We start from the raw sequence: 10,180 nt of genomic DNA, 5'->3' as shown, positions 1-10,180 counted from the left end.
GTGCAATAAAATCTGTGTTACTTCTTGTTTGGTGTACACTTCTTCTTGGATTACTTTTTCTTCCTTGGGGTTATATTTGGGCAATGGTCGCTTGATACAGAAGAGCCAGGGACCAATATTTAGATAGCTGGAGTAGGGAGGCTCCAGCAGCCATAGGCAGGACCATATGAGGAATGAGATGGGTCAGGCAGGTTATTGAGACATGTGTTACATTTGTTGAACCATCTACTCACATGAATTTATAATAGTGTGTGCAATGCAGTAGGGGATCTCGGAAAGCCTCCGTCTACTTCAAATCAAGCATGAGGGTGCATTGCTGAGGAGGGGCAGGGCTTATTTTAACTTTATGAAGTAGGACATTACAGCCAAGAGTGGACAAGGAACCCACATCTCAGGGAATAGACACAGGAAAACAGCAGGGTCTCTAAAGGGAAGGGATCTAATCCCATTCCAGGAGAACCATCCTGACATTTGTTTGGGAAGATCCCATTTTTCATTTGAGTTGCCCATTCTTGTGACATGCCCTAGCAAAGATAGTGAACTGTAACATATGGGTCTGGCGTCCTCCTTTATCCCAAGTGGGACTGTCAGGCTGGCTCACTTTGCTTACTTTCACTAATATAGGGTAAAACATGTATGCCGTACCGCTCTACAAATCCAGACACCACTGTGTATTACGAGGCTTTTCCTTTCCATAGCTTCAATGATGTGGCCTGCAAAAGGTGGAAGGAGAATCCAAACCGGCCCCTTGTTCAATCGATTTTGACAGCCTTACAATATGGGCAAGTACATTATTATGTGACGAGGCTACTCCTTTACTGTGAGTCAGCCAGATGCCCAAGGCTGACAACCCACAATACATGGCTCACTCGTCATATGAAGTAAAGTCATTTTGGCTTGGTCTCTGCAAGCCCAAGGCTCTACCATTTGGAACTGCCTTCACTGATTCCTCTGCACAGGACCAAACTATCTGAAATAGTTCAGAGGTCTTTAAATATTCAGTTCTGCCGCCACATTGTAACAACACAACTCCCTGCTCAAGTCACAGACTGTAACTGCATGTTTTGCCTTGTGCTTGCTTAGGAAAGCCTAATATGCTCCACTCATCCTCCTTCACACTCCTGAAAAAAGAAATGTTGGAAGAGCACAGTAAAACACAAAGGAAACAAATACATACGTTTTGTGCTAGTGCACTGTGCATATTTCACATGGACTGAAAGGCAGCACACTGTAAACGTTTAGAATATGTATACACAACTACCAATAAATAGCCACATTACCAGTACTCAAATGACTCCACTCCCACTAAAGCCAACGCAAAGCGAAATAAATTGTTCTTTCTCTTTATTTCTTAGATTAAATGATTTCAAGTTTTCATCAGATGAGCGTCTGTTGTATCACAATCCATGGAAAAGGGTTCACCATGGTACGGCATAGTTCTTTTAAAATAAAATGGTTTTCATTGGAGGGCATTTCCTTCTTGTAAAAATTCAAGAAGAAATTCATGAGTTCATGGGAGTTAATCCGATTCAGGCTCTTCCTCCACCAGCTCGACTAAGGGAGCATGCCTGCTTGCTTGAAAACCTTCTTTGAAGTGCACCTTCTTTATGAGGCCAGCCTTCGGAGCCCGTATGGTGTGCTGTAAGGAAATATAATATATGGCGTTTACAGCTTTAGTAGAAAGTGTGTTCTACAAAGGGTACAGATAGAAAAGAAAACGCTCCAATCTACAGAATATGACTGTGTATTATTTTTGAGAATATGAATGTGTGTTATTCTTGAAACAATTATCTATATGTGAGTTTTAATCCAAAATGGTAATGCAAATCATCTATTCCTCCCTAATGAATCAATGAGAATATGTTGTGGTACAAGTGCAGAAAGAGAGATCAATGAGCTAAACACTTGCATTAGATATCTGTGTGGACTTGATGCCAATTTGGAATCCGAGCCATAGTTTTGAATTTCGTAAGGCAGCTCTCTTCCTTTCATCCTTCTGTGGTCAATACATTAAGTACCATTACATTTTATAACAATAACACTAATGCTATGGTACTTCAGTACTTAAAAGCCTGATTATTATTATTTACACATGTTCACAACCTAGGTCTGTATTTTAAGACACAGTGAAATCGTGTCGGCGCTCGGGAATGCTACTATAAAAAATAAATGTGACTAAATGAAAACATAAAAATGTGCTGCAAATAATCCAAGAACAGTTTACTTTTGCAAATGCCACAAATATTTTTTAACTTCCCACATTTGTTGTCTTCTGGGCTTTTCAAAACCAAATTAAATGTTAGCAATATCACTATTTGAATAACAAAGTCTTCATTTCCAATGACGGCTGATGATTTTTTTTATTTGAGGGGCATATATATTTCCCAGGAATATGTAGGAGTGGCCACGTGTGGCGAGGGAGTCAATGCCAACTCAGCATGATTTCGGGAGCAGGGAGATCCAACCCGAGAATGTATTATTAAATAATCTGTTAAAATGGTATATTTTACAGCACACCACCTGTGAAAAATTGGGGGGAAAAGCCAAAGTTCAAAATCGTGTTTTTAGGGTAACACATTAAAAACTTATAGATGACAAATCACCAACAGTACACAGGAGAATTTTCCAAAACATGTTCATGATGCCTTTGCATACAATATATGCCTGTAATCTGCCAGTCTAAATACAACAACAAAAAACAATCATGGTGGCGATATCCAAACATGTCCATGCTGGCTGCACCAATAAATGCGACTAATCCTACATAACATACCCATGTTTGCATTGCCCATAATTTCAATAACGACAGCATAAAAAAAATGTCTATGCTGGCCCTGCGAATATGTGCCGGTTTCCCACATAAGAACATAATCTTGTTGACTGCCCGTAATACCAGAATAAATATGCCATGCCACAATAGAAAAATATGGCCATACTGGCTGCACCAATATAGGACAGAATGGCCACATAAAAACACTCATATTGATTTCATCTGTCCAACAGCCTCAGGGAAATCATTGCTGAAGTAATTATTTAGGTGTTTTGTACTGTGAAGCAGGTCGTTTTTTGGCCACTTAAGAACACTGGGCTGTTTCACAGGGGATTGTGGTTTAACAAAAGATGATATCATCTTAGAGTTAGAATTCAACCAAATGCAAATTGCGATCCCTTGTCAAGTATTTCTCAGTTGCAAATATAAATAGGAAAATTAGTGATGCCTGCCTGAATTCATGTAGGCATACCAGGTTACCTCACTGTTCCATGACCTGCAAATGTACACCTTCAATAATATCGATTCATGTTTCCCACCTCATCATTCCCATATTGGCATAAAACAGATGGAATCACCGGTTAACAGTGACCAAAGCATGGGCATGTAGGCTGACCTAAGTGGTATTTTCATTTTTTTAGGAAAACATACAATATTGGAGTATTTCCAAGAAGCATACACCATTTCCAAGGATTCCGTTTATAGTTACATGTAGAATCTGAGCTAAATCTCTATGGAAAGTTTGGGAAATGTTTACAGCAAAGCCATTCTCTACTGCTGCTTATAGATTGGGCAAGTGATTAATGGCATGGACTACTTTTGTTAATGCCAATAAAGTTTCCAAGGAACTACTTTCCTCTCATTAATTTTGAGCTTTTGCATTATGCACTACAAGGTCTCCCTCTAGACACAAACGACTCTGCTCTAGACACAACACCTAGGAACATGCTTAGAAGAAGATGGAGTCTGTTCACACCTATGACTATCTGGGATCAAAGATTAGCAAGAATCTAAAATTGGTAGAACAAGTAACAAAAAAGTACGTTCTCCAAAAGTCTTGGAGGTAACGTAATCAGGCCTGTCATGGGAATCTATTGGTCAGGGCACAAGCACTTTTGGGAGGTCTTAATGGGTCAGTGATTTGGGGGTTTTGAGATCAGAGGAAACTGGTGCAGGAAGACCTTAAGTTCTTCCAACTTATCCTTGGCCTTCTGACCAGTACCCTGAATAATGTTCTTTTTCTACAGCTGTGTTACAGAGGCAATTGGTATTATACGCTTGCTTTCTTGGATTATATTTTGGAGTACACAGGGTAACTTGTTTACAAGAAGGGTTTCCAAGATCTGCGTTCCATCAGAAGTTCATTGCTTCATTTCGTTTTTTGTGAACTATTGCTGCAGACGGTTAAGTAACTTATTGCTCTAATGCGTACTCCATACTGCAAATACCATTGATGCTGCAAGAGATGGTTTGAATTTCCAAATGAATAAAATCATAAAAAGTTAGATACACCTTTTACAACCGCTAAAACAGCTCAGTCTTCCTATATTAAAACCTAAATTTGTCAATCTACTTGATAATTTCCAATTTGTTTGTGATGAGAAGTGCAATAAATTCTTCAGTGTCAGAGCTTCTGTGGCTGTATACTCTTTGCCAGTATGACAGTGCCCCCTTAAATAAGTCTGTGCACAGGGAGATGTCAAACAGCCTTCCAGCTGTCCGCAATTTAGGCCCTGGTGCAGAAAAGTGAAGTTTTAATTTCCTGCCATCCTTGATACATACATATTCTCCCCACGTACGCTTATCTGAGTTTGGCAGCTGTTGGATAAGGCACAGCAGAGGGTTGGTATGAAAACGGTGTGTCTGTTCTAAGGATGAGAAAAAGCATAGTGACAGTGGCATTGGTAACCCAGCGTGTGAAACAAAGAACAGCAACAGGCCTGGGGGTCATTTCTCAGATGTAGAATATCATTGGATCTCTATGGAGATGCCAGTTTTCAAAGTGCAGGTGTAAAGAGCAAACCGATTGCAAATACCAAAGCGTGTCTGTTGGGATCAGAGGTTTACCTGAAAGCATTTACTGGGCATCTTTTGTTCCGGAAACTGTGTCATCTCTGCACATATCTCCATTGTAGTACAGTGATGGGTGTAACTGAAGGCATTGCTATCAAAAGCCTGTTCTTATGATGCAGCTTTGCATCAATTCTAAGGCAAAAAACAGAGAGTGTCTTACTATTTGGTTAAACTACAAATTACATCCAGAGATATTCGTTCCTTAGATGCTAGCATAGCGGCATTCATGGAGGGGGTGGGCAGGTTAACCCTTCCACTGTGGGCTTGTGCCATGGCAAGAACAGCGGATTGTGCCAGTGGATGTGTTCTGAGGTGGTACTTTTCCTCCATCAGGCCTTCAATTTGAGATCCAGTCTGCTGTTAGCCGCTTAGGTAGAGCGCAAAGAATCACAGAGTTTCTGGACCTCTTTCAGCATGTCAGCCTGCAAGGGTATGCCTGTTTTTCCCTGCCTTCCAGATAAAACTATAGCACACCTGTCAAACATGCTCCACCTCCATTTGTAATTGTCTTTCTGGTGTCCCCTACTCTTGTCCCTCCTACTCCTGTTCCTACTCCTTCTGTTACTTCTCATGTTCCTTTTGTTCCTACACTTCCTCCAAATAATGAATTAGAGTGTAGATGGAAAACTCGAGCTTGCGAATATGGGGACTGAAATCCAGATTAGTGCTGCATGGTGCCCTATGGAGAATAGCACAGAGGCAACATGCTCGCCTTGGAAGCAAGACGACGCAGAGCAACACAGTGAGTCCACGGCTAGAAACCTCTGTGTATTAAGCGCGTTATAAATAACCAATTATTATATAATTATGTCACTGTGGTGCCAGGAGTACCTCAGTTGTGGATATGTAAATGCCATCCCAAATCTGTGGTGCAGCTGTCAATGTGAGTGCTTGGTACGTGGCAGAGAGCCACCATGTTAAGTCATTAGTTCAATTTGTTTTTTGCAAAGGCTTATAATTCTTCCTTCATGAAAGACAGTTACACAAAGGAAGGAGTCTTGTTTTGTACGCAGTATCACCCCATAATTTCGCAGCCAAAATACAGAATCTGAAAATGCTCAACATGTTAGTGTGCCTTTCTTAACAATTATATATGGGGGTGGGTTTGGTATTTTTGTTGCACAGTGATTACATAGATCTGTTTCCTCTAATGATGTCTGGTGGCTTAGCTAGGCGCCATCTTGGGGTGGGCTTTGGTTGGGAGGACAATGCTGGCTTGGCAGGGAGAGTGTACGGTTGGGGGAGGGTACAGTGGAGTGTGCTGCCCCCCCACCCCCTGAAGAATTGAGGAAACAGGCTAAGAAGGAGGTGGAGAAAGAACAGAGATACAAGAGAAGTGGCACACCCGGGTGGACAACAGAAATAGGTAATGGGAAGGGGGGGAGGAGGATTAAATGGTAACAACAATGGTAGGGGTCACCATGGGATAATGGGAGGGAGAGTAGCAGAGGGGTGAGTAAGCAGGAGGGAAAACAGAGTGCACAGCAGAGGAGGAAAGGTCAACATAAGAGAAAACATTGCATTTAGCAAAGGCATCTTTGTGATAATGTACAAGCTGAATAGGCCTTGGTTTTCCCGCATTTCCTTTGGTCCACTGGAGCCTCCATTAGGTCCACAATTCTAGGAACGCTGCCTTGGATCTGTTGGGACAGAAGCCCTGAAATCAAAACCTCTTCTAAGGGAGAGGTAGAGATGTCTCTAGAGGGCCTATGAGCGTGGTGGTGGGGGTCAACTGAAAAATGGTGCCCTTATCGTGTGGATGTTCCTTAGCATCAGACTCAGGCTTTCTTGGGGGCTGAAACTGGTTCTCTGTGATAAACCCTAGTGAAAGCAGATGTTGAAGCCCATCAGGCACCTTGGCTCGATGGTCATTAGTAGGCAAATAAAGCAGCATCTCAGTATTGGCTCTTATAGATCTGATGGGGTCCTCGGATGTGAAGCTGGTATCTTGTCCATAAAGACACAGACAACAGATCAGGGAACCCCTACCTGTGAAGTCAGTGGTTGGAAACCAGATACCTTCAATTAGTAAATAAAAAATACTAACCTTCCTGTTCACAAAGGCAAGGAACTCTTTCGGAGGCTAATGCTGGCAGAGGACTTCCAAGCACTTGAGCCATGACAGCAATGTTCTGTGGTGGAAAGTGTTTGCAAAGAGCACAATTTGTCTACAAATGCTTGGACCCCCAAATACTACAGGCAAAACGAGAGCAGATCCAACTCCACAGGAGCTCTTCTGAAGTTGGCACAGAATCTACTCTCTGACACTGAAGGCAAAGGCACGAGGGGGATAACAAAATGAAAATCATTTGAGGTGCATTGTATCAAAAACTCACAGCTGCTCACTGTATGCTCATAATCAATCTGTGTGGAGAAAATAACTGGTGGGTAGCACCCGGGGTTCTGAGCAAGCGAGGATCAGTGATGGCCATCTAAGCACATGTGTATGTGCATTGCACCCGGTTTTGATTTTCAATTTAAAGGTGCTGTGCATCATGCCTTGGTCCAACTATTTCTCACAGGTATGGCAGAAAGAGGAGAAGAGCTGGGAATAATTGCAGTCCAAAATCCAGAAATGTTACAAGTGATTGGTTTGCCAGATCCGGCTTTTGTACACCACCCCCTTATAAAAATCCCAAGCTAGTGACAGTGATTTTGGCTATCCCTAAGCAAACCACCTTTTACTGCACCACTGTGAACTAAATTCCTTTTCTTGCAGGTAACAATTATGTTCCCACCGCAAACTGAAATGGTGGAAGCTTTCAATCAGTGGAACCTGTCCTTCCCTGTGAGAATCTCCTCCAATCGAACTTCAAAGGGGAAACTATCTAGCTGACCTGAACCAGGAGTATGGTATTGGTATTGTTTATTTATAAAGTGCTTATACACAAAACAAGTGCTTCTAAGCGCTCCAAGACAGGAGGGGAACATGGGATACAATCATTCAATAAGGCCTTGGAGATTCCGAATGATATACAGTAATAATAGCATACTAGGCCCAACGACATTTCTGCTAATTCAAGCGTGGTAACAGTGGGAATGCAGGGGGTGGGGGTGAGGAGAGGGAAGGTACACAACAACTGATGGTAAGGCAAGTGCGTGACAAGCGGCCGGGGATAATAGGGAAGAGGAGAGAGGTGGCGCGCCGCGGACAGGAAGTGCAAGGGAAGGGGGAACATGACAAGTGCGCCTGGTCCAGGAGGAGTGCAGAGGGTAATCTCATTGGGAACTGCGTAGCGTAGTAAGAAGTGCTGGGGGGTCCGTAGGCAAGGGCAGGGACGGACTGGTGTGGGTGCCTGGGACCTGTAAGGTTCCGAGGTGAGCCAGGCAACTAGTCAGCTAGCTGAGCAGAAGGAGGAAGTAGCAGGTAGAGAGCAGAGGTTAGCAGGGGAGAGGTAAAGAGGAGGCAGAGGAGAAGATGATGGTCTTTAGGAGTTTACGGAATTTAAGGCGATCCGGATCGAGGCGGAGAGAGGCCGGCAGACTGTTCCAGAGGGTGGCTTCCACAGAGGATAGGGATATAACCCCCAAGTCTCTGTTTGGAAAAACAGCTAACTCTCAGAGAGTTGGAGGAGGACGAGCCGAGTGCTCTAGAGGGAGTAGATTTTGGAAGAGTGTGCTGTAGGTAGTGTGGGCCCCGGCCCCAGAAAGCCTTATGAGCTATGCAGAGGGTCTTGTACTTGATCCCTGCAGCTACAGGGAGCCAGTGGAGGGATTTCAGTGTCGGAGAGATGCGGTCCCTGGGCTTGAGGCCAAGGATAAGTCTTGGGGTTCTGTTCTGGATGTGTTGTAAAGGTCGGAGTGTAGAAGTAGGGAGAGTGAGAAAGAGACTGTTACAGTAGTCAAGTCTAGAGAGTACCAGAGCTCTGGAGATAGTGAGTCTCTGGGGGAAATCGAGAAAAGGTAGGATACCTTGGAGGAGGTGCAGCTGGTAGTGCAATATTTTGGATATGTCTGATGTGAGGGGTGAAGGACAGAGTGGAGTCAAAGATGACCCCCAGATTTTTTGCCTCACTGGTGGGTGTGGGCGCAGGGCCAAGGGAGGCCGGCCAGAGTGTATAGGAAAACGGGAGCAGGGGACCAAATGAGAACAATCTCTGTCTTACTTAGAGGCTGAGGGTAGCTTGAAGGAGCGTGTCATCCGTATAACACTAAAAGTTGGAAGTGAAGGAAGAGGTCCTGTACGCCACTGCGGCCATGTAGATATTGAAAAACCAAGGCGATAGGTTGGATCCCTGAGGGACCCCGCAAGTAGATAAAGTGATAGCTGAGAGAAAAGGCTAGAATTCCACCTGGGATGGTTGGTCGGAGAGAATGGAGGTAAGCCATGCCAGGGCCTGATCAGTGATGGCCAGGGTATCACAGAGACGATTGATCAAGGTGTTATGATTTAGTATGTCGAATGCTGAGGAGAGGTCAAGGAGAATGAGGATAGAAGGAGATTTAATGTCAATATTTGAGAGCAGGTCTTCGCAGGTGTTCAGGAGAGCAGTTTCCGTGCCTCTGGATGCTCCCAAGGCAGACTGATGATCATGGAAATAACCAACAGATCCAGTGAGGGGAGTAAGCTGAGACATACCCAACTTCTCCAGTAGTTTGCCCAGGAAAGGAGTGATATAAATTGGGCGATAGTTTGCCGGGATAGAGGGGTCGGCCGAAGGTTTTTTGAGTAGTGGGCGCACCAGAAAATGTTAGAGAGGAAGGGAAAACTCTGGAAGCGAAGGAGCGGTTGCAGAGGTCCGCCAAGGCTGGAGTGTCAATGTTGTCCTTGATAATTTTAGAAGGGCATGGATCCACCTGTTTGGAGGAGGTTTTCATAGACCGGACTTGCCTAGTGATCTCCTCAGATGTGACAGGGGAAGCAAATGAAAAGGAAGATGGTGTAATATACAAAGTGCCAATTTGCCAATTAGGGCTTCAGATGACAGCATTAGCCGCTGAAAGCCAATGGTTTATTCAAAGTATGTGCTAAATGCTGAAAGTAATGCCCTAGTAAGGGTGGCAGGTCACATTATGCATTGTGCATAGACAGGCAGGGAGGAGGCCCCAGTGTAGTGGCTAATAGAGACATTATTGGAGTGTTTGGAGCATTATGGCACCTATATAGCGCTTAGATAGCCAATCTTAAGCGCTATGGACACTAAAGCTATGAGTGCAAGCCTTTTAGAGCTTGCTCACATGGGGTTAATTGATTTCAGCTTCTCCTAGAATATTCTGCCTTCCCTTAGCCGTGGCTCTGCCGTGCTTCGTAAACAAATCCTGTTTCCTGAGAAGGCCTGGTACGGCCTTGCCCACACGCTGATAAGGACATTCCAGTACTTTTGCAGAGAGGGCTCC

At 43.9% G+C, this 10,180-nt stretch overlaps 1 protein-coding gene across 1 annotated transcript in view; it reads right to left on the bottom strand.

Moving 5' to 3' along the window:
* Positions 1-1,327: 1,327 nt before the first annotated feature.
* Positions 1,328-10,180, bottom strand: part of MCCC1 (methylcrotonyl-CoA carboxylase subunit 1) — a 577,485-nt gene continuing 568,632 nt past the window's right edge. The window contains exon 19 of the mRNA XM_069618652.1: positions 1,328-1,639. Within this exon, the coding sequence (XP_069474753.1) occupies positions 1,520-1,639 (120 nt within the window). The 3' untranslated portion in view covers positions 1,328-1,519. The remainder of the gene's footprint in view (positions 1,640-10,180) is intronic.

The sequence above is a fragment of the Ambystoma mexicanum genome, chromosome 10 (assembly GCF_040938575.1).
Source record: "Ambystoma mexicanum isolate Mex_15411 chromosome 10, UKY_AmexF1_1, whole genome shotgun sequence".
In the NCBI taxonomy this organism is placed as follows: Eukaryota; Metazoa; Chordata; class Amphibia; order Caudata; family Ambystomatidae; genus Ambystoma; species Ambystoma mexicanum.
The sequence above is the reverse complement of the archived record's forward strand: the minus strand, read 5'-3'. Positions and strand labels throughout refer to the sequence as shown.